At 35.8% G+C, this 25350-nt stretch overlaps 1 protein-coding gene and 1 long non-coding RNA gene across 4 annotated transcripts; one reads left to right on the forward strand and one right to left on the reverse strand.

The window, feature by feature from the left end:
- Positions 1–7937: 7937 nt before the first annotated feature.
- On the reverse strand, positions 7938–22010 carry Pep (Protein on ecdysone puffs). Of its 3 annotated transcripts, XM_073983836.1 has the most exons (5): positions 20445–20574; positions 20160–20290; positions 19700–20054; positions 15506–15723; positions 7938–10691 (listed from the first exon to the last, which is right to left on the reverse strand). In XM_073983836.1, the coding sequence occupies exons 2-5, from the start codon at positions 20168–20170 to the stop codon at positions 9182–9184; spliced, it is 2094 nt and encodes a 697-aa protein (XP_073839937.1). In that variant the 5' UTR covers positions 20171–20290; positions 20445–20574; the 3' UTR covers positions 7938–9181. The 3 variants fall into 3 exon arrangements, with proteins under 3 accessions (XP_073839937.1, XP_073839938.1, XP_073839939.1); XM_073983837.1 differs by lacking the exons at positions 20160–20290; positions 20445–20574 and adding an exon at positions 21702–22010; XM_073983838.1 differs by lacking the exon at positions 20160–20290 and having other exon boundaries at positions 20445–20569.
- LOC141402471 (uncharacterized) lies at positions 18971–19738 on the forward strand. Its single transcript, XR_012412636.1, has 2 exons — positions 18971–19230; positions 19288–19738. It is a non-coding gene; the product is annotated as an uncharacterized lncRNA (long non-coding RNA).
- Positions 22011–25350: the final 3340 nt, after the last annotated feature.

Consider the following 25350-nt stretch of genomic DNA (forward strand, 5'->3'; position numbering starts at 1 on the left):
TTTTATACCACCAACGTAGACTAAGTACCAAATTACAGCCATTTCGGTGTGATAATGAAGCTAAAACCTTCAAAATACCGAAAATCAAGAGGTACCGTTCTTTGGGGGCTATATGAAGGTGTGGACCGATACCGACAAAACTCTGGGGGAAAGTTTTGTACCCCTAAAGAAGACTACGTACCAAATTTCAGCCATTTTGGTAGGATAATGAAGCTAAAACCTTCAAAATACCGAAAATCGGGAGATACCGTTCTATGGGGGCTATATGAAGGTGTGGACCGATACCGACAAAATTCTGGGGAAAAGTTTTGTACCCCTAAAGAAGACTACGTACCAAATTTCACCCATTTTGGTAGGATAATGAAGCTAAAACCTTAAAAATAACGAAAATCGGGAGGTACCGTTCTATGGGGGCTATATCAAAACGTGAACCAATATATCCCATTTTCAATACCAACCATCCTGCAAGTAATAAAAACTTCTGTACCAAATTTTGACTCTCTATCTTTAAAATTGCGAGCTGTATCTTGATTTCAACATACAGACAGACGAACGGACGGACGGACAGACGGACATGGTCAAATTGACATAGAATTTTATGCTAATCAATAATATGACACCGAATGGAATGACAAATTTAATTATACCCTCCATATATAGATATCACGCCAACAAGTCATTTCAGTTGGGCATAATATCCAGAGCTTTTGGACTTTTATATCTGAAAACATGGACTTGCCCACCAACAACATAATATCGCTGTAAACAAGGCCAGTATGTGTACCTTCGGTAAAAAATTTCAAAAGATTCTCGAACAAACTCTTATGGGTCGATTCCGTATTGCGATGCGAGTCGTGTCGCGTTGCTAGTTGCAATTTTTCCATTACGTATGGCAAAAGTCGCCCGACGACGTCAAATTCTGTCGCCATAAAGTTTATTTTCCGGCGACAACAAATTAGCTGTCACCGTGCATTTTTACAAACGAATAAAAACGAAAAATTGAAACTTAAGTAACATTTTCATTTATTTTAACTGAATTTATTTAATATTATATACGTTTTTGAGTGTTTCAGTACTTATAATGGTAAAAATTACTACAAAGCAGCAATTTGAAATGCTGCTTGAAAAAATGGAAGCCCGCCCAAACGTATCTCGTGGAGTCAGACTTTTTGGCGAAACTAAAGCCACTTTTGATTAGATGGGGAAGTATGTTGCGGAACTAATAAATAGTTGTGTGCGTACACCATATGAATGGCACAGATTATGGACTCATTTTACATCCAAACTAAAGAAAAAATTTCTCAAAATAAGAAGAACATTACAGCTACAGGAGGTGGACCATCACAAGAAATATCTTTGTCGTCGATGAAGCAAGCGGTAGCAGACTTACTGCAAATTAATATGGTTTCAAATCCTACAGGTGCGATCTACGAAATTGAAGAGACATGGGATGATAATAACAGTGAAATTGGACAATCTGCTGAGGTAGAAAATGAAAAACCTCAAAATGAAATATAAATTGACAAAGTACTTGCCAACAAAACGTTTAAACTTATACAGTGTTGGTCACAGAATTAACACACTCCTTTGGGGCAAAATTATTTCAGTCAGCTAAGAGTTTTGATAGGGCAAATTGAAATATTTTCGTAAACAAAATTCTTTTCTATAATGTATTTAACAGGTTTAATGATATAAGTGAATAGTATTATCAGTGGTTTTTTGAAAATAAAAGTTTTGTGAAGACGCCCAAATTATCAAGGGGACATATAATTAGCACACCCTAAGATTTTTTATTTTAATTCAATTAATATACAAACATTAATTTATATTGAAGTTAATTCATATTCAAAAAGTATTGAAAAAGTTATTTTTTGAAAGAAAAAATAATTTATCACCCCGGAATTTCAAAATATATCTCAATAGCGTACCATTTTTCGTAATGTACACTTAAACGTCAGAAAGTCGCCTAAACTTTAAAAACAAATGTACAATTGGATCTGAAATTATTGGAATTGAAATTATTATTGTTAACCGACTACCGAAATTTAAATATAAAGTGCAAAAACCGTTCAAAAAGTGTTTATGGTCGATAATTTATTCAAGAACATTTTCGAATTGGAATGGGTTTATAGAAAGAAGATCAGTAAAATGCACCCTTATGTGAAAAAGGATCAACTTATAACACCATTTGTTATTGAAAATTACACGTCTGAATAACAACAAAGACCTATCACTACAAAACTGTGAACAAAGCACTAGGTGAACACGTAGCACATGAGTATGTTTAAAGGTATAACCCCTTTCTAACAATAAAGGATTTTGAGGTTTGCTGAAATTGGTTAAAATCCATGAAAGTAGGCACATACTATTCAAGATATAAGTTTTCTGGATTTTTGATTTTAAATTTAATCGTTTTAAGCTTTGGGAAACATATTATCTTGCGGTCTCACTAGACTATCTCCCATTTGCCTTACGTTTATAAAGTTATTGAAATTTGTGTAGGTCCCATAGAGATGAACATACGGGGATGTTCTGAGACACACTTCACCTCTCACTTCACGCCTCAAGTATTTTGTTCACCCCATTTACGCTTATTTCTCGAGTATTTTATGGACGGACTAGGGTGTACTATTCCTTTTAAATACCCTAATGAATCTTAGCCCCAAGAAATTCGCAAAAAATAGGGGTAAATGGGTTGAACAAAATGCTTGAAGCGTGAAGTGAGAGGTGAAGTGTGTCTCAGAACATACCCGATAGGTTTATCGTGGCATACATCTGGACATATCGGTGAAATTCAGTCCAGATGGATAAGTATTTATAAAATCAATAGCTCAAAGCATAATATTACAGTGTTTTAATGAAAATTTTTGTATCAAACGGACTTTACAGATGCACACTGCTGGGGGGTACATTCCACTATTCGCAAATTTACAAAGATGAACAAGAATATGATGTTTTATTTGATGTTTCTATGAACTACTTGCCACAATGAATTTGTTTATATTTAAAAATTCGATAAAAAACACTAAAAAACAGAAATTTCCATCAGTCCTTGGGACCCAAGGTGTACCCATATAATTCCCTTCTGACACTGGAATTTCGGACACTGGTGCAGAGTATAACTAGCAGACTGGAACTTATTCCCAAACGAATGGGATTTAAAACTGAATATGGACGAAAATATTGAAACTATTCACAATATTAGTGATTCTTTTAAGGTGTGCTAATTACGTGTCCAGTAAATTTAGGACATTTTTTACATTTTTGGAGGTTATTTATGGGTCTATCTTGTATTGCCACTAAACTTGAGTTGCGTTGTCAGTTGTCTGCGCGACTGAGACAAAATGTTGTACCATGAATGTCAACTCAACTGGGTGGTCGATAAACATGTTATCGATCAGTGTTTTTTCAAACATGTGACCCCTATTCGCCAAAAAAAAAATAAAAAATAATAATAATTGCGCTTTGGATAACTCTTTTGTGTATTCTGGACAATATTTTAATATTTTGGCTGAGTTTTCGAGCAAATTTGGAAAACAACCCAAGATTGGAATATAACCTGCCCATTGAATCTTCGGATCGCCAAGTTTTATTTGCTGTCCCAAAAAATGATAAGTTCGGTGGAATTATTTTTTGATGATGAAGACACTATACAGGACATTGCATCTATTAGAAGAAATTTGAGGGACAAGTCGAATCCATTGGAATTGCCATCTGCACTGTAAGCTGATGATCATGTGGAAAGATCTGTATAATCAGTAAATTATCTCAGGTTTAAGGCGTATTTTGGATTGCCAAAGGATGCCGTAGTTTACGTTGTGGAAACGTTAAAGGATGACTTCAAAGAAAGTTACAGATCAACAGGAATACCCCCACTTTTAAAAGTGTGCGCAGCGTTGCGATTCTTGGAGGACGGAAGTTTCCAAAAGTCCCATGGCAATGATTTCAACAACTGCATGGCTCAATCTACATTGTCGAGAGTATTGAAGGAAGTTGTCCACTTGATAGAGGACAAATTGTGCCAAAATTGGATCGTTTCGAAGTTGACAGAGGAGGAAAAAAGGCAAAATAAAAACCATTTTTATTCAAAAACGAAATTCTCTGGTGTAGTTGGCTATATAGATGGAGGATGTTCGTCATTTGTACTTAAACTGAACCTACTGTATTTGTCACCAAATTCATTTGCAAAAGATTTGCTGCTGTCCGCTCCAAAGGCGATAAATTCACAGTGTCGTTGAAGTTTATTTTATTTTGAGGCATTTTCCTTTTCAACTTTGCTTTAAAGTGAATCCAGACTCTGCCACTCTTCAGGTGTTCGTGTTAGAGGTTCATGGCTGTTTAAACTGTCCGAAATGGACCTCCACGCTTCATCCGCTGCGGCTTTGGTTTCACCAAAACTCCCGTACTCCTCGGGCTAAGTTTGGATTTTCACTCAGTTTATCAATTAATATTTCGAACTGCTGCTTTGTCGTTATTTTCACCATATTGATACACAAAATTAATTAATGATGCAAAGAATCAATAATTGTTAACAAAATGTTTAGTTTTCCTTCTATTTTACTTCTTGTTTCTTCGAAAATGTTCACTGCAACTGAAAATTGGTAGTTGCTGAAAAACAGCCGCTTCGTCAACTGAGATTCGCAACTTCAGTTGAGAGTTGCCATACGTGGATCAATTTTGACAACTGGCAACGCCACTCAACGATAATTGTTATCGACGATCGACCCCTTAAATTGAAAGTTACCTATGTTTCAGTTTCTGTATTGCGTTGTATTCTTTAAGCATATTACTGAGAATATATTAGTACAAATACTTTATTAAATACAACTACTTTGGTAGGTCTTTTTAGGCAAAATAAATTTTGGTAGTGGGGTGTGCTAATTGTGTGACCAACACTGTATATCCTTTTCTATTCAGATATAAATGGCGAACATCTTCCTTTGGTCCCATTATATGCACGTGTGTTCCGTCAATGCAACCGACAACGCCCGGGAAATTTGTTTTTGAATAAAAATAGTTTTTATTTTGATTGTTTCCAAATTAATAGAAGAGGAAAGTTCTGTTAATTTGGAAACAATCAACATTTTAGTTTTTATAAACTCCAGACCCTCGCTTAATACCTTTGACAATGTGGGTTGAGCCATCCCGAGGTTAAAGTCATTGCCATGGGATTTTTGAAAGCTTCCTTCTGCAAAAACCTTAAAGGAGCACACCCTTTAAGGAGTGGCTGTATTGCTGTTAATCTGTGTTTTTTTTTTAAACTTGAGTTGCGTTGTCAGTTGTCTGCGCGACTGAGATGAAATGTGGTACCATTAATGTCAACTTAACTGGGTGGTCGATAAACATGTTATCGATCAGTGTTTTTTCAAACTTGTGACCTCTATTCGCCAAAAAAAACTATTTTAAAAATAATTTGCACTTTGGATAACTCTTTGGTGTATTATGGACAATATTTTAATATTTTGGCTGAGTTTTCGAGCAAATTTGGAAAACAACCTAAGATTGGAATATAACCTGGCCACTGAATCTTCGCATCGTCAAGTTTTATTTGCTGTCCCAAAAAATGATAAGTTCGGTAGAATTATTTTTTGATGATGAAGAAAATGTACAGGACATTGCATCTATTAGAAGAAATTTGAGGGACAAGTCGAATCCATTGGAATCGCCATCTGCACTGTAAGTTGATGTTCATGTGGAAAGATCTGTATAATCAGTAAATTATTTCAGGTTTAAGGCGTATTTTCGATTGCCAAAGGATGCCGTAGTTTACATTGTGGAAACGTTAAAGGACGACTTCAAAGTCACCAAATTCATTTGCAAAAGATTTGCTGCTGTCTGCTCCAAAGGCGAAAAATTCACTTACTGTGATGGACCACCACCAGTGGCGTTGAAGTTTCTTTTATTTTGAGCCATTTTCTTTTTCAACTTTGCTTTAAAGTGAATCCAGACTCTCTGGCACTCTTCAGGTGGTCGTGTTGGAGGTCCATGGCTGTTTAAACTGTCCGAAATGGACCTCCACGCTTCATCAGCTGTGGCTTTGGTTTCAACAAAAACCCGAACTCCTCGGGCTAAGTTTGCATTTTCACTCAGTTTATCAATTAATATTTCGAACTGTTGCTTTGTCGTTTTTTTCACCATATTGATACACAAAATTAATGATGCAAAGAATCAATAATTGTTAACAAAATGCACGGTGCTCTTGAAACAATTTTAAATGGAAGGTGCTTACACCTCGGAAGTTTTTGCGGATTCTGAAACTACAATGTTTATAGATGAGAAAAATCAAAAAACAAAAAAAAATCGCCGGAGCGCTTTTTAAATAAATCGCGATTTTAGTTGACATTTTTAGGTGTTGTTTAGGTTTTCACGATTTTGCTTAAAAACCGCAAATCCTATCAAAATGGGACTAAAGAAAATGTTGTAGCTATGAAAATTCTCTACAAGATTGACCTTTATGGTATTCTCGTCGGTTTTACCGTTTTTGAGATATAGAAGTTCAAATTGGGACAATTCAAATTCAATTCAATTCTGTGTCGCCCCCTTATAAAACAATGTGATGACTGCAAATTCCCAACTTAAACTCATATATCTAAAAAAAATGGTACAACTTAGGATAAGTTACTAAAGCCAGTCTTGTAGAGAATTTTCACAGCTTTAAGATTTTCTCAGGTCCCATATCGATAAGACTTACCGTATTCAAGCAAAATCGCGAAACCCTAACAAAAAAATCTAAAAATTTAAACTGAGCTTCTTTATCTCAAAAATGGTACAGGCAGGGAACAAATGATAAACGTCAATCCTCTAGAGAATTTTCACAGCTACAACATTTTCTTTAGCTCCATGTCGATTGGACTTACGGTTTCCAAGCAAAATCGTGAAAACCTATACAACACCTAAAAATGTGAATTTTGACCGCGAATTATTTAAAAATCCCTACAGCGATTTTTTCTTGTTTTTGGATTTTTCTCATCTATGAACATTGCTGTTTCAGAATTCACAAAAACTTCCCCTGTGTAAGCGGTTTTCATCAAAAGTTAGTTAAGGCGCACCCTTCATGACATTGTTTTATAACGGGGCGATACAGAATTGAATTGAATTTGAATTGTCCCAATTTGAACTTCCATATCTCAAAAATGGCAAAAACTACGAAAATACCATTAACGTCGATCTTGTAGAGAATTTTCATAGCTACAACATTTTCTTTAGTCCCATTTTGATTCGACTTGCGGTTTCTAAGCAAAATCGTGAAAACAAAAACAACGCCTAAAAATGTCAACTTAAATCGCGATTTATTTAAAAAGCGCTCCGGCGATTTTTTTTGGTTTTTGATTTTTCTCATCTATGAACATTGTAGTTTCAGAATCCGCAAAAACTTCCAAGGTGTAAGCACCTTCCATTTAAAATTGTTTCAAGAGCACCGTGAATGTTTATTTTTCCTTCTATTTTACTTCTTGTTTCTTCGAAAATGTTCACTGCAACTGAAAATTGGTGGTTGCTGAAAAACAGCCGCTTCGTCAACTGAGATCCGCAACTTCAGTTGAGTGTTGCCATACGTGGATCAATTTTGACAGCTGGCAACGCCACTCAACGATAATTGTTATCGATGATCGACCCCTAATTTTTTTCATAAAAAGATATCCCGCGTTGTTGTCCGTAATATTGCCAAAGACACTTTATACTTAAAATGCAAGGATTCCAAGGAATCTGATGTAGAATATTTCAAAACCTGTAGAAATGGGCGGAACTTGCCACGCCTATTTAGGTTACTTCTCGACGTAAACTTTCAAAACGCCGATACACGTGTCTTCTTTTTTCGGTCCTCTTTCATAATCTGGCCGAATTATTCTGTAATTTTTTTTTTTTGTGTTGTACAGTGTAATCGACCTCTAAAAAAATCCCACCAATTCCTTCCAAAAAAAGAAACAACTTCAATAATATTTTTGTTTTTTACACTTACATGGTATGTTTTTTATTTAAATTTTCAATTTGTTTTGTTCATGTCTCTTTGTTTCCTTCCGATGTGCAATCATTCTCATGTGCTTCATCTTATATTTTTTTTTTTTTGTATTTTATTTCTTCTCTTTGAATGAATGTTTGGAGAAAGAATATGAGAGGTGTTTCTTCTATTGGTTATGTTTCTTCTGATAAATTAGAGATCTCTCAGATAATTTTTTTGTTTTTTTTTTTTATTTCTTTTGTTTTTCTTTTTTCTCCTTCTCTCCTCAAAGAGTAGAGTACAATACTTATATTTTAACTAAAATCTTAAAGTAAATAATAATTTGTTTTATATAAATTTTTTGTTGTTGTTGTGTTTCCTATTTTTGTTGAGATTGAAGCTGCCCATCATCTTCATCATCATCGTCATTAAATGGAGAAGATGAACACACACAGATGAATGTCAAATGAAAAAGATTAGTTGGAGGTTTTTCAGGATGATGAGCGCTGAGCGTGCTACACTACACAACTGCCTGTATGTATTCACTTTTGTTGTTGTTATATATCTATATCTTTTATTTAAAAATGATAGAGGAATCTCCTTCCCGGTATATGTTGTTGTTGTCATTCAAAATGTTAGGTAATGGAATAATAATTTTGTTTAATGTTTGTTGTTGTTTTTTATTATTTTTATTTTGGATCTTTTATTCATTATCTAATGGGGGTTTTGTTGGTTTTTGTTTCTCTCATTTTTTTCTTTTTTTTGTGTATTTGGGTTAGTACATAATTTGCATATTTATTAGGTAAAAAAAAGGAGCAAATTTTTTCACGTTAAAATGGGAAGCCCCTTAAATGGCTTCCGGTTATAGATTTAGAATTACAACTTAAGGAATTAAAGAAATGAATAAATTCTATTTGCCTGACGACTCTTCAATCTGCAGATGTTTAACATTCATCATAATTATTCTTGTAGAGGGTCAAATCGGGGACTTGTTGTTAGTAGCGGGGGGTATATAGTATTTATATTGTAGACAAAGTTATATTTTGCAAAACGATAATGGTAATGACAAAATTTTATGAAAATCATAGTTGCTGAATATAAATATTCGCGTCAAATACACTTTCACTAAAACCTTTTCTATGGTCCAGGGAAAGTTTTTGTTTTTTTATTCTATGGTTATGTAGTTTAGTTTATATATAATATATGTGTGTGTTGTTGTGGGGGGTTGTCTATAAGACCACCTCCTTAATAGCGGTTGTAGCGACCGCGTCCACGATTACGCGGCGTACCCTTGGCTCCGGCGGCGGCTGTTGCACCACGTGCTGCGGGTGTGGCTTTCTTGGCGGGCGAGGCTTCACTGGCTGCGGCTGGAGTGGAAGGAGCAGAAGTCTTGGCGGGAGTTTTGGCGGGTGTCTTGGCGGCTTCTTTGACGGGTTCGGGTGTGGGCTCTGGCTCAGGTTCAGCTTCGGCTTCCTGATCGCCTCCCTCCTCACCTTGACCATCCTCTTCTTGGGCTTCCATTTCTTCACCATTTTCTTCTCCCTCGCCACCTTCTTCACCTTCACCGTTTTCATTCATCTCAACATCTTCATCATCGCCGGTGGCTTCGGAGGGATCATACAATTCACCCTCAGCACCACCTTCGGCGGCTTCACCACCTTCACCTTCGGTCTTTTCGGTGGTTTCACCGTTGGCAGCGGCCTCAGCTTCTTCAATCTTGCGCTTCTTGCGTTCGCTTTCTTCAATGGCGGCAGCAGCACGCTTTTGGGCGATCTTGGTGTCGCTGGCCTTCTCGTTGATGAACTTCAAGAAGTTGCGGTGATGGGTAACAGTGCGGGAGTGCACTTCGACGGTCTTTTCAGTGTCGAAGAATTTGCCGCACAATGAGCACTCGTAGCATTCGAGTTTGGTGATGAGTGCGGTACCCACGGGGCGAGTCCAGTTGTACTTGGGCAGACGGTTGTCGACCTCAGTGGGAATTTCATCACCCTCGTTGAAATCCAAAATGCAATCCTCAGGATCGACGGGCAAAGCAACTTCTTCTTCACCTTCTTGGGTTTCGTTGAGTTCCTCGCCTTCCTTGGTCTCATCGGCACCCTCTTCACCTTCCTTCTTCTCAGCTTCCTCGCCCTCAGCCTCTTCACCTTCGGCATCTTCTTCGCCCTCCTTCTTGGCTTCACCGCCTTCGGCAGTTTCAGTCTTCTTGGCAGCAGCCTTCTTCTTCTTCTTGGTGGGTGGGCGGACATCCTTCAATTCTTCCTCCTCGGTGAGGATGGGCAAGGTTTGACGTTTACGTTCACCAACCTTGGTGTTCTTTTCGGCGGCCTTGATCAAGTGATCAGCGGACAGCAAGTGAGAGTCATAATCGATGCGAGTGGCGAATTCCTTGTTACATTCGGTACACTTGGGATGCAAGAATTTTTTCAATTGCAAATGACCCTCAGATTTACGATGGGCCGAGATGTGACCATGGAAGTTCAAATCACACATGGTACAGTAGTCCAATTGGCGTTGTTTGCTCTTGCCCATACGCTTCAAGCGATCCAATTCAATGGACTTCAATTGTTCAGCAATCTTGGCCTCCTGGCGGATCATGTTGGCCTTTAGGCGATAGCTTTCTTCAATACCTTCGCGCATCATCAAATGGGTGCGTCCCTTAATGTGATTTTCAAATGAGTTGGCATCCCACATATGTTTCTTGCAGAGGTGACAGTAGAACATATCGTTGGGAACATTGGCATAGGGAGACTCTTTGCTGTTGGTCAGAAGAATTGTTTTTCCCATAGGTGAGAAAAATACAAGAGAAAAATGGGTAGAGAAAAGAAAATGATTAGAAAAATTGTGAAAAAAAAAACACGTTTGGTTGATGAAGGCAAATTTTATAAATCGATAAATGATGAGGGGCAGGAACACTTATTTTTATATGTATAGAGAGGGGGAAGAAGAAATAATGGGGAGAATGAAGATAGCACGCGGGCAAAAAATAAAATGCAATAAAAATATAATGAAAATATACACATTTTTATAATGAATGTGGGATCAAGAATAGGTTAGGAGGAAGATCATCATCATGAGAATTGAAATTTAAATATCAACTATTTTGAAAATTTTAATGATTGTTCTTTATATTTATGTAAAATGATTTCGAATCCAACAAAAAAAATTATATTTTCTTTAATAATTTGAAATACTCTTTCATGAGAAATGTTTGCAGGTATATTTGAAAAACGAAATGGACATTATCCGGAAGACTGAAGGACTTGAGCACACAAACTAATTTTATCCAGGCTATAGAAATCATACCTCCCGGCAATGGAATTGAATCCTTTAACGAAAAGAGATGATCTTTATAGACAGGCAAGATAGGATGACCCTCAAAAGACACATCATAAATGGGAATCCGGACCAAGACGTGTTGTAGGGAGTCTTTATATGTTGTTGTAGCAACATGAAACCTAAGTAGGAGCATAGGTTTAAAGCTGGGTTAGCAGCCGCTGGCCGAAACACTATGGTTTCGGTTCAATCCGGTACCAAAGATCCAAAGGATTGGGCCAGCTGTAGGGAGTCTTTATAGACGAGCTGAAGGGAGTCTTAATGGACGAGTTGAAAGGAGTTTAAGTGTTGAAGGATTGAAGACCAGTTGGAAGTAGACTTTATATACGAACTAAGCTGAGTCTTTATAGATGAGCTGAAGGGAGTCTTTATAGACGAATTGTAGGAAAGTCTTTATATATATAGGCCAGCTGTAAGGAAGTCTTTATAGATGAGTAGGAGGGAATCTTTAGTAGACTTTATAGAGGAACTAAGCGGAGTCTTTATAGACGAATTGAAGGGAGTCTTTATAGACGAGTTGAATGGAGTCTTTATAGACGAGTTGAAGGGAGTCTTTATAGACGAGTTGAAGGGAGTCTTTATCGACGAGCTGAAGGCAGTCTTCATAGACGATCTGAAGGGAGTCTTTATCGACGAGCTGAAGGGAGTCTTTATCGGCGAGTTGAAGGAGTCTGTATAGACGAACTGAAGGAAGTCTTTAAAGACGAGCTGAAGGAAGTCTTTATAGACGAGCTGAGGGGAGCCTTCATAGACAAGCTGAGGGGAGCCTTCATAGACAAGCTGAAGGGAGTCTTTATAGACGATCTGAAGGGAGTCCTCATAGACGATCTGAAGGGAGTCCTCATAGACGATCTGAAGGGAGTCCTCATAGACGAGCTGAAGGGAGTCTTTATAGACGAGTTGAAGGGAGTCTTTATCGGCGAGCTGAAGGGAGTCTTTATCGACGAGCTGAAGGGAGTCTTTATCGGCGAGCTGAAGGAGTCTTTATAGACGAGCTGAAGGAAGTCTTTCAAGACGAGCTGAAGGAGTCTTTATCGGCGAGCTGAAGGAGTCTTTATAGACGAGCTGAAGGAAGTCTTTATAGACGAGCTGAAGGAAGTCTTTATAGACGAGCTGAAGGAAGTATTTATAGACGAGCTGAAGGGAGTCTTTATAGACGAGCTGAGGGGAGCCTTCATAGACAAGCTGAAGGGAGTCTTCATAGACGAGTTGAAGGGAGTCTTTGTAGACGAGTTGAAGGGAGTCTTTGTAGACGAGTTGAAGGGAGTCTTTGTAGACGAGTTGAAGGGAGTCTTCATAGACTAGCTGAAGGGAGTCTTCATAGACGAGTTGAAGGGAGTCTTTATAGACGAGTTGAAGGGAGTCTTTATAGACGAGTTGAAGGGAGTCTTTATAGACGAGTTGAAGGGAGTCTTTATCGACGAGCTGAAGGGAGTCTTTATCGACGAGCTGAAGGAGTCTTTATAGAATAGCTGAATGGAGTCTTTATAGACAAGCTGAAGGGAGTCTTTATAGACGAGTTTAAGGGAGTCTTTATAGACGAGTTGAAGGGAGTCTTTATAGACGAGTTGAATGGAGTCTATAGACCAGTTGAAGGGAGTCTTTATCGACTAGCTGAAGGGAGTCTTTATCGGCGAGCTGAAGGAGTCTTTATAGACGAGCTGAAGGAAGTCTTTCAAGACGAGCTGAAGGGAGTCTTTATCGGCGAGCTGAAGGAGTCTTTATCGACGAGCTGAAGGGAGTCTTTATCGACGAGCTGAAGGGAGTCTTTATCGACGAGCTGAAGGAGTCTTTATAGACGAGCTGAAGGAAGTCTTTAAAGACGAACTGAAGGAAGTCTTTATAGACAAGCTGAAGGGAGTCTTCATAGACAAGCTGAAGGGAGTCTTCATAGACGAGCTGAAGGGAGTCTTCATAGGCGAGTTGAAGGGAGTCTTTATAGACGAGTTGAAGGGAATCTTTATAGACGAGTTGAAGGGAGTCTTTATAGACGAGTTGAAGGGAGTCTTTATAGACGAGTTGAAGGGAGTCTTTATAGACGAGTTGAAGGGAGTCTTTATAGACGAGTTGAAGGGAGTCTATAGACGAGTTGAAGGGAGTATTTATAGACGAATTGTAGGGAGTCTTTATACATAGGCCAGCTATAAGGAAGTCTTTATAGACGAGTAGGAGGGAGTCTTTAGTAGACTTTATAAAGGAAATAAGCGGAGTCTTTATAGACGAATTGAAGGGAGTCTTTATAGACTAGAAGAAGGGCGTCTTTATAGACGAGTTGTAGGGAGTCTTTATAGACGGGTTAAAGTCTTTATAGACTACCTTAAGTTAGTATTTATAGAGCTGAACGGTATTCTTAACGAGCTGATAACTGGAACAGTTAGAAGTCTTTATAGAAGAGCAGTTGGCAGTCCCTAAAGACAAGCTGATTGATAATTATCATTTTTATTTTTATAAAGTGCAGATAGGTGGTCTCATAGACGAACATTCGGGAGTCACCAGGTGGGAGTATTATTGTGGTCACGAATGACCGGCAAGTGTGATGTTTTTTATAGACAAGAGCAGGTGCTAGACCTGAGAAAGCTAGGCTTGTGTAGACGAGAAGTTGGAAGTCACCATAAATAGGTAGGCTGCCTTTAGATAACAACCGATGAAAATGGGACGTTTTACACGACCAGAACACAAGAAGGAGAAAGAGTTGGGGTAGAGCACTGGAAATGTTCATAGACTACCGCAACAATCCCACGGCAGCGGGTTCTTACGTACCGGATTGACCCGAAACCAAGTGTTTCGGCCAGCGGCTGCCAACCCAGCATTATATGCTGCTACAACAACAACAACAACAGAGACTACCGCAAATGATCCTAAATGAAAGAATCGTTTATAGAGCTAAATAAAAAATCTCCATTGATTACCAGATGGATATTTTTGGGCGGGACCTACTACTAGCAGATTCTTCGTAATAGAAAGACAAGCATAAAACGATCTTGGGAATCGCGATACAAATGAAGTATCTTTATTATATATTATTTATATTTCACGCTGAAGGTCGTAGGTTCGATTCCCCGGCCAGGCAAACATCAAAATTTTCAACGTTGGCAAAATACCCCTCAGTAATGTTGGCGACATTTTCTGAGTATTTCAGGCATGTAAAACTTCTCTACAAGTGGTGTCTTAGGACACGCCGTTCGGACTCGGCGATAAACTGTAGGTCCCATATCATTGAGCTGATATGAATCGGGGTGCAGTCATTGATATGACAGAAGTCTCTCTTGTCCCGTATGGGATGTTTGTGGAACAATTATTATTATTTCAATTATATTTGAATCTATAAAATGGGAGCTTTAGGAGTTTGGAAACGATCGAAGATAGCGAAGTTTAATTGGAAACCGACATTCTTATAACATTGCAAACATTTCCTCTGTTAAAATATATTTCCAGTGAGTATTCAAATTGGATAAAGAAAATTATAAAGCATTTTAAGAGTAAAGCAAAAAAACTACTTTAGAATCCCATAATAAATAAAATAAAATCTCAAATACAGTTCTTATAAGAGATTTCAAATACAAATATGGATATGATGAAAATGTGTGAATATGAAACTTAAAATTAAAATGATTCGAAGGAATATACAATACAAATATATATAGAAATAAATATACAATAAAGAAATGTTGTAAAGGAGAAGTCGAAATAAAAACAAAGAAAGAAGAAATAACCCGCCCGCCCACACCTGCTAATAATAACACCCATTTTCGTTACTCCACATGCAACAAAAAAAAAAGTTGCATGAGCATGGCGCTTTGTTACCCCTAAAAATACCATAAGAAGAACAAACACAAACAACAACAACTAAAACACCACCAACACTAGAGACGAAAGAAGAAACGACGACTCTGTTCATGTGATTGGTTAGGTGCAATTGGCTGCTGTATAAAACTTCCTTGTGTTGTGTTGTCCCGCCATAGTTTTTTTCTTTTAACCACAAATTAGCCTAATATTTTATATGTGACTTATCTAAGAAAGTTGTATAAGGAAAAATAACGAAACTAATTATTATGTATATTTATATGTTACATATAAAAAATGGTAAAATCGTATTTCTATAAACAACAAAAATATTTTCCCATAAGAAAAAATATTTGAAAAATTATTCAGTGTTTTTTTGAAGAATCCTTTTTGTGGTTTGAAAAATTTGTTGTTTGTTTGATAGGTTTGGTTTTTTTATTTTTGTGGGCTTACCTCTCAGTTTTCTTATCGCCAGAAGCGGAATCCTTCTTTTTATTGTTGGCATTTTTAGCCAAAAGTTTCTTTGCACGATCGAAAGCATTCTGCTTACGAATACCGCCAGCGCCGGGCTTTGCAGCTGATTTAGCACCAGCACCAGCACGGTTTTGGAAACTTCCTTGACCACGACGATTGTTTAAACGATTGCCGCCAACACCACCACGATTGGCCATCTGATGATTTGTGAAGAATAATTGTTTGATTTTGGTTTTTCAGTTTTTAAAGCGCATATTGAAGATAATCGTTTGAAACACAGTTTTTTATAATTTTTTTATAAACAAGTAATAAATGATAATTATCATTTTAAACACATTATTTTGACATTTTGTCATGTTTCAAAGTTTACACACATTTTTAATCAAGTTTTCAATTCAAGATTTAGCGCATTTTATTTTGTGTATTTGGCCATTTTGGTTTGTTGCAGAAGAAGCGTGGTGGTTTGGGGGTGTGGATGGAAAAGATGATTTCACATATTTTGTTTCATTTCATGTGGGATGGCATGGCAATCAGTTTGAAAGTTACAAGGCATTTGTTGTTGGTGTGGCAACAATCACAATTTGTTTTTGGTTTTTTTGTACATTTTTTGCATAACATTGTGGCAAATGTTTTAACATTTTTTTCATTTTTAAAGAATTAAATAAAAAATTATAAAAATTCATATGTTTAAAAAATAGGTTGTGTTGTTTTTTTGTTGTTGTTGAAAAACCCAAACACAATAAAGCGTTAAATATTTGTTTTGTTTTCGGATTTTTTGTTGCACAAGTAGAGTAGCAGACAAACGATATGTTGAAGATTAGGCACCAGTCGATATATATTTACCAGATATACCACACACACATACAAGAAGTTTGGTAATCGTATCGGAATCATCCAAAGGCGTCCAGAAATGTTATCGTTCATATTGATATCGAATTTGTTTTTTTCATTTTTTTAATTGCGAGCGTTGTGTTGCATTTTGTTGTCGAATTTCATGTTCAGATTTTAGAACACAATTCATTTAAATTCAGCAATTCGAGTTGAGTGTGTTTGAATTTTTGTTGTTCATTGTGTTTGAGACAGGATATTTTGTAATAGAGAAAAAGGAGATGATGGTGTGCGCACAAAATAATATTTTGTAACATTTTTTTTTTAAAACAAATTTTCATTTTTTATGTTTGTAAAAAATAAAGAGAAAAAATATGTTTTATAGTGGCGCATTTGGCAAAAGGGTTAACAACAATTATTTAACAATACAAACAATTAAAAATTGTTTTAAATTTAAAACACACAGCAACGTCAAGAGGCATGAATTGTTTTTCAATTGCAGCATTTCGACAATGTCAACAACAACGACGACAGATATCATTACAACAAATAATGCATTGAAATGCAAATCCAGCGATCAAATCATATTCATTGATTGACATAAGGATGCATCATCATCATCACACATTGTATTTGGTTTTTTTATTGTTATTTTTTGGCAATACCACCGATCGATGTTGAAGAAGACCATAGAGTTAAGTGGTACATGGAGTGTGGTTGACATTTGTTGGTGGGTTGTGGTAGTGGTTGGTATGGATGTGTGGCAGAAGTAGCGATCGATCATTTTTGTTTTCAAATCCAAAGACCAAAGTTTTCAATATTTGCAATGTGCATGCATGTGTGTTTTGAAGAAGAGGGGCACGGAACGGAAACCGATGTGTGACATATTTTTGTATACAACACATCATATTTTGACACACACGAACGATCAGATCAATATCATTTTGTATTTTTGGTAATTATGGAAAGGGAGAGAGAAAATAAAATAAAATTTTTAATTAGAATGGTTGGAAATACTCCAAAAAATCAATTACTTAATAACAAATATATAGTAGAGTAGTAGTTGGTATGAAAATTTCTTGATTTCCTATTTTTTTATAAAAAATATTTCGGGTAGCAATTAAAATTACTAAAATCAAATATAACAATTTTTATAGTGAGAGAAAGATAGAAGTTATCAATAAACATTATTAAATGGTAACTATTACAAATATTTTAAAAGTAATATGTTGTTTTAATTGAAGGGATTGACAATGTTTTGGTTAAATTCCAGGTTGGTTGGCCTTAAAGTAGTTAATATACAACAATTGTTACAATAGTTGCAAGGTATGTTAAGAGTTTTACAAAAAAAAAATTAAAAAATGTGGATATAATTATTGTTGTTTGGTATTTTTAACGTTGTTGTAGTATTTTTCGTCGTTTTTATATATATTAAAAATAACATATACAAAATATTATTAAATAAAACTTGGAAAACATAAAAAAACTAACAAAATAGTAGTCTTTGACTTGCAGCAAAAAAAAAAAAAAAAAAATACTTTTAAAATAAATTATAAAGATAAATGCATTTTCTATATATAAAAAACATACTGTATTTATAAAACTATCTTAAGGCAACAGCAGTAGCATCAATTGTTTTGTATTTTGTAGTTGAAGATTGCAAACCAGCCATAATTTCAAAATTCTCGTTAAGAATAAATTTACTTGTTTCGTGAAACGATTTTTCTTCAATCCTACAGAAGAGTTTAATGGGTTTGAGAGCCACAGCTATTTGGTACTTATCGATATTTAATTAAATAAGAGATAATGCTCCTAGAACCAGTTCTTATTTATCTTTATTATCTCTATCCCATCAGCCTTCTTATGAAAGAAATTCAACAGGGCTTTGTTAAGGGCATCCGTAAATGGGCCAGCCATTTATTAACACTATGAAAAAAATAATCATTAATTTTATTTGCCTATTTAAAATAATACAGATTGTGCACTTCTCACTTGCTTTTGCTTTTCTTCTATTCTTTGCAAATTTGGGGATTGCATTGTGACTGCTGTGCTGCTGATGTAAATTGCGCCAAATGCATAAGCCCTAGTATGTGACTAATTTCTCAATTGGTATTTAAGACTTTTTTCCTTAACACCAAAACAAAATCTATCAATTTTCGGCACATCTTTCGTTGTTTCCATTTGCTTTTGCAAATATTAGTAAATTTATTCCCTTTGCAATAAGAAATCAGCAACACTTCATTGATAACACGACAGTGTCAATTGTTAATGAGTTAGTGTTGCCAACCATCCAGGTTTTTACTGCAGATGTCAATGCATGACCGTGAGAACAGAACACAGCAAATGCAATTGACAGACATTTAATAATTGTATTGTTGTTTAGCACAAAAAATAAAAGTAGAAACTACATACATATTTAATTCTTCTTTGATTTTTTGTGCTGAACAACAATACAATTATTAAATGTCAATTGCATTTGCTGTGTTCTCTTCTCACGGTTGTAATGACGTTTAACTTTCGGTAGAAATAATCATGGGAGAAAACATGTGGGAAGAGAAGTGAGACTAAAAATTGCCAACTCACGAGTTTTTAAAGCAAATGTCAATAAATGTGTCTGGGAAATAGAAATAGAACACAAAAAATATGAACGGCTGTAAGCTTCTTTGCGGTTAACTGGCTAACTAAAAAAAAAGAATTATGAAAAATGTGGTAATGACTTCCATGTATATTAAACGTGTTGAGTGAGTCAGTAATAGAGATTTTATGAGTCAGTTAACTTGAAAACCATGTGGAGAAATTGGCGCTAAAATGAATCAATGCATGACTGTAAAAAAGAAGTTTTAGTACAATAGACTTGTCTAACAGCCGTCTTTAAAGTAAAGAAAAATTCAATTTAATAAAAATGAGTTAATTAAGGCTTATATTTCTTTCAGATCATTGCCCTTTTGTGTGAGAGAAATGTAAAAAATCTTGCTGATGAGGCTTTGCCGTATTTAAGGTCAATGACATTTGGAAATAAAGTCACGTAGGCATTATTCCACAATCATTTCCAAATCCCCCAGAAGAAACAAGATTAAACAAAACTTGAAGGCATAACAAATAGCAAATTACGTGACGGAAATAGGGGATAACAAAATGTATGGAAGAGGAGAGCCATATAAAAACACAATGACTGCACAACAACTCTACAAAACAAAATCTGATGCTGCTGCTGGAGCAAAAGCAGGAAATAACTACTCTATTTTCCCTAGAACAATTCAATTATTTAATTAAAAAATCAGGAACTTATGTAGAATAATAGAAAAATACAGAATGGAATGATGATAATAAAAATCATATACATACCGGTCCAGCACGTTGAGCACCACGATTCATATTGCCGCCACGGGGCATATCCAACAAGGAGGGTGGATTTTGATTGCGGAACAAGTTGTTCAACAAATTATTGGCCAAGCTAATGGCTTGGGCATTCATTTGGCCACCGCCGCCGCCGCCACCACCTTGGCGCATGTTACCGCCTCCAAAGCCGCCACCGGCATTTTGGTTCTCCCAAGGAGACATCATGTTATTGCCACCGCCCATACCGCGGTTACCACCCATGGGACCGTAGTTGTTACCACCGCCAAAGTTGCGGTTATTACGATTTTGATTACGGAAAGCCATTGTGTTTTTGTTTTGGTTATTTGTGGCTGTTTTAACGCTAAAAATAAGAAAAACATTACAAAAAATTAAAAAACAATTTTTTCAAACACTTAAAAAAGAACAAACACAAATTTAGGCAAAACAAAAAGCAAAGCCAACCTACCTTGGACACATAATATTTGTTTAAATACAAAAAATGCAAGGATCTACTAAATTTAACTAAATTTGTATGGATTGTGGGATGAGAGTTGGGAATGGGATTCAATTTTTTTTTTACTATGAACACAAAGCTAGCTGAAAATAAACAGAAAACAAAGCGCACAACAAAGCACACGCACACAAACAAACAAATTAAAATTTTGCATTTTTTCAAAAAAATTTGTCAATAAAATTGGCCAAGAATAATTTCTTATAACATAAAAATAAATAGAACAGGAAATATTCTCACTTTTTTGTGTTTGGTATCTACACTAAATACTGTTCACTACCATAAAAATACAACACTGTAATGCGCGCGTTTATTGACAGACAAGAGAGCCCGGCCAGTTGATGTGTACCAGAGCAGAGATGCGAAACAACTGACAGTAACAGAAATGAAGAGGTAATATGAAAGTGTGTTGAAGAGAAATCTGACAAGAGGGTTGGTTGATTATTTGGTGGTTATTTCTTGGATTACAGATTATAAGGGTTGAAATACCAGGAAGCCACTACTAATGGGGTTGTTTTAGTATTTTTTTCTACCTACTAAATTCTATGTAATTTTTGTAACAATTTTCCATGAAGTCAGGTGAAATCAATATAACAAATCCCCGTATTATTATTATGTAGAGAGTTATAATGAGAACCGGTTTTTAGCGGCAAACAAAAGATCATTAACACCGGCGACAACAGTATTCCCCCTTGTATTTGACGTTGGGGCATTAACACATCGAAACGAAAAACTTGACAAGCAAGAATGGCAAGAGAAACACATAAAAAGGTAGAGAAATGAATAGAAGTTTATGGAAAAAACAAAATGGCGGGAGCGTGTGTACCGCCGCACACATTGAATGGATGGAGTGTCCCCCAAAAAAACCACGCTGACGTGCATACAAAAACTTTTACACAGACAGAAAACAATGCCGGCCGGTTTTATTTTTTTTTTCTTATTCAAAAAAACTTTGTCATACACGTTAATATGAGTAGTATGTTTTATTAGATAAAACTTACAAGCCATGTTGTTGACGATAGCCAGCTACAACGTTTTTACATGAAAAAATCTATGTGCGAACTGTACCCCTGATAAATGTTACCACCATACATACACACAAAATAGAATAATGCGCACCGCCAATAACGACCCCATTTTTTCCTCAAGCCTACACATGTCATGCCAGACAGGCAATGACAAAAATGTGAATGCAAGGAGGGGTGAAACAGTTCACAAGGATAGATACACAAAGAAAATCTCAAGTTTTTTCATTTCGCAAGAAAATGCAATACAAGTTAGGAAAATTAACTAAATTATATAACAGGAACTAGAATAGTGATAATAAAACTAAAAAAGAAAATCACAACATAATTATTAATTATTTAAACTATAAAAAATTTCACCATGCACAAACACATACACGAATACATGAAAAATATGAGTCATTAATTCTTGCAAAAATTATCTTTTTCGCAAAATTTGTTTAAAGAATTTTCTTACAAAATAGACACGTACCTTAATTAATAATTACCGGAAAACCGTTTATTTGTTAATTTTCACTTGAAATTAATTTTTTTAATGCAAAAAAACTTGCTTGAAAAAATTCACTTTTTTCAAAAACCCAAAATGGCTGCTTTTCTATCTAGTATTCTTTTCCACTTATTATACTGAGAGAAATTTAAGAGTGAAGCGCAGCCCGAAAAAACACAACTTCACTTCACAACTTGACAACAAATACTGTGAAATGTCCAAATTTCAGCTTGATTTTTTTCGTTTTTGTGAATGAGACGCCAATGCGAGTCTGTTTGACGGCGTTGGTTAAACAGGGTTGTATTTTCATGAGTAAATAGTGTTATCAATCACGCAAGCATGCCACAATTACTTACCCTGCGTTTACACATGACAGGACAGTTGAGTACATGTACTTATTGTCAAAAACCTAAATTTGCCTGTGTGACGTAGGCGTCCAGACAACAACAAAAACAATTGTAAAATTATGAATGAAAATCGTCGATTTATTTTTGTTTTCTATTCACATATTTTGTTTTTGTTCATGTTCGTTTTTTTTTCAAGCCATTTCAATAATTATCTCACTTGTTTTTACTAAAATTTCCAAAATTTGTGAACCCGTCTGTAATGCTTGGTTTACATTTACGAAACCCACTCGGTTTCAAACGTCAATTCCTTTGCTTATACGTCAAATGAAAACTCATCTGAAATCGATTGGATTTCATTTGACGTTTAAATCGAGTGGATTTCGTAAATGTAAAATGTAAATTCAAACATTTGAATGATTTACTAGCCAAGACTATAGTTTCGGATGAAGCCGAAAAACACCCAACATTTATCCTGTGTTTACAAAATATACATATACATATGGTCTGTTCCTTTACTTTTAAAAATGGTAACAGTGGCAAAAAATGGTAAAAGTGGTGAACTGCTCTCATATATGGTCTGTTCCTTTACTTTGAAAAATGGTAACAGTGGCAAAAAATGGTAAAAGTGGTGAGCTGCTATCATATAAATTGTATGCTTTTTTAAGTAAGGGAACACTTTGCGGGTAAAAAGTGGTAAAAACTGGTAACCTCTGGCACATAAGGAACACGACTATAAGTTGCATGCTTTTTAAAGTAAAGGAACGCTTTGCAGGTTAAAAATGGTAAGAAATGGTAACCTCAGGTAAGTAAAGGAACAGAGCAATAATTGCCAAGAAATTAAATTTTTTATAACGTACATAGGCGTTGGACGAATGATAAAACAAAGTCCCGATTTACATTAGGCGATTTTCCCAGCGGCAACTTTTTTTGTACCTTTTAAAATTGCCTCATGCGTCTATACAGGAAATTCTGTTGCGGCAAGTCTTGTTTTCAAAACAAGAAAATAATGTCAAATACGAAAAATATAAAAGGATTAGCCTGAAAATTGCCAGTACGAGCAATTTTTTCCACTTCCATTTTTTTACGTTCCTCTCCTATAAATAGAGGCTAGCCGCAAGTCCCGGTCCACACTAGAGTGAATTTCATAAAAAAATTTCATGAAATTAGGCGTTCTTAGGTCGAATTCCACACAACAGCAATGTCATGATTTTACTCTACTATGGAAATCGATCTAGAGACGCATAATTTCATGCAAAAATTTCAGTGAAATTACTCTAGTGTGGCCCGGGACCAAGTAAACTTGCTTACTAGGCGTTTACACCAGACAGTTTGTCTTCAAATACAACTCTGATTTACTAACACATACATACATTAAGGCCTGCGTACATAAGCTGCTCTGCCTGATTGCCTTGCTTTCCTGCTTCATTTTTGACATAATAAAAATAAAAGAATAAAGAAGGCCGATGAAATTTCGAACTGGGTTGCCCTCTTCTTTTTTATTCTTTTATCAGAAGTAAGCAAGGTAAGCAGGCAAGGCAGCTTATGTACGCAGGCCTTTAGTCGTTTGTCTCCCAGCTGTCCATCATTTTTTCACAGACAGTATGCATGGTAGAACAAATATAAGGTAAAGTTAATACTACAACAAATACAACTCGAACAACAACCACAAAGGATTTTGTTTTTGTTTGTAACGTTTCTGCCAGTTGTATTTGTAAACAAAACAAGGAAATGTCTATAAATTATTGGAATTTAAAAAACTAATAATTTTTCACATTTGGTTGAATATTTTGGAAAACATGAATGAAAATTCGTAACATTTTCAATTTTTATGTTTCCACATCATTCCACTAAATGCATAAATTCTCGCAGAATGTAGAATTCTTGCAGAAAAGTTTGGGGTCGCTGGAAATTCACAGAAAAAGGAGAAGCTGTTTCAAAGAAGGGCTTTATTAGGGCTTTATTTTTTTTTAATTTTAACAAAATACCTCTCATATTAACAAACGTTGTATCGCCTCTACAAGCGGGGATTTACTACGCGGCTTATCGTTCGAACTTGGGGAGGTTACATATCATTGATATGAAGAAGTCTTTCTGGGAAATGTTTTTTTTTCCGAATGATATATTTTTTTTCTCAACAAATATATGTCCCCAATGTACATCGAAATAGAAATAAATGTATAAAATGTCATATGAAATTTGACACTAACGTTACAACCCAGTTCAGTCAGCTGTGTATTGCTGCTACCTTTTCTTATTCTACCATGGACAGTATGGAAGACAAATTTTTGACATTTTTGTAAAAATAAGTGAGATAATAATTGAAATGTGTTGAATACAAATAAACATGAACAAAAACAAAATATGTGAACGGGACGCCTACGTCACACAGGCAAGTTGTGGGATTTTTGACAATCAATACATGAAGTCAACTGTCCTGTCATTTGTAAACGCAGGGTAAAGAACTGGACACATAACCCTGCGTTTACTAAAGACAGGACAATTCACTTCATGTATTGTCAAAATCTCAAAACTTGCCTGTGTGACGTAGGCTTCCCGACAACTGCAAAAACCGTTGTAAAATTATGAATGAAAATCATTGATTTCCTTTTGTATTCCGTTCACATATTTTGTTTTTGTTCATGTTCTTTTGTTTTCAACACATTTCACTTATTTGGTCTGTTCCTTTACTCTTGAAAATTGTAAAACAGGCAAAAGTAGTAAAAGTTGTAAACTGCTCCCATATGAATTGTGTGGTGTCTGAAGTAAAGGAACGCTTTTCGAGTAAAAAGTAGTAACACTTGAAGATTCTTGCACGTAAAGGAACAGCGCTGTTATCTCACACATTTTTACAAAAAATGTCAAAAATTTGATAGCCCTACTGTCTGTGAAAAAAAGAGTAACAGCTGGGAGACAGCCGGCAAATGTATGTATGTGTTAGTAAATCAGAGTTGTATTTGAAGAAAAATTGTCTGGTGTAAACGCCTAGTAAGCAGCCTTGTCTGCATGGTAGAACAAATAAGAGCTTTGTTCCTTTACTTTTTAATGGTAAGAGCGGTAAAAGAGAAAGGTGGCAAAATTGCTCTCTCATGAACATTTTTCCAGAAAAGTAAAGGAACGGAAAAATTGTAGATCTGGTAGCAATAGGTCTGTACGATAACCCAAAAGTTTGTACAAATTTGCACAAACCTTTATAGCCCGTTTCGACGGTACGTCGTTCGTTCTCTATTCGTTGTTCGGCCCATAACTACGAATAAATTACTTATTTCCCCACACAAAATTCTATGAAC

The sequence above is a fragment of the Musca autumnalis genome, unplaced genomic scaffold (assembly GCF_047663935.1).
Source record: "Musca autumnalis isolate F117 unplaced genomic scaffold, ASM4766393v1 scaffold_4, whole genome shotgun sequence".
NCBI lineage: Eukaryota > Metazoa > Arthropoda > Insecta > Diptera > Muscidae > Musca > Musca autumnalis.

Excerpts from the sequence above, each read along its gene's own strand:
- Pep (XM_073983836.1), bottom strand. Across the intron at positions 15,724-19,699 it reads GTGCTCAACGTGCTGGACCG|ATGGCCAATCGTGGTGGTGT; the intron begins GTATGTATATGA and ends ACAAATCATCAG. Across the intron at positions 10,692-15,505 it reads GGCGATAAGAAAACTGAGAG|CAAAGAGTCTCCCTATGCCA; the intron begins GTAAGCCCACAA and ends TCTGACCAACAG.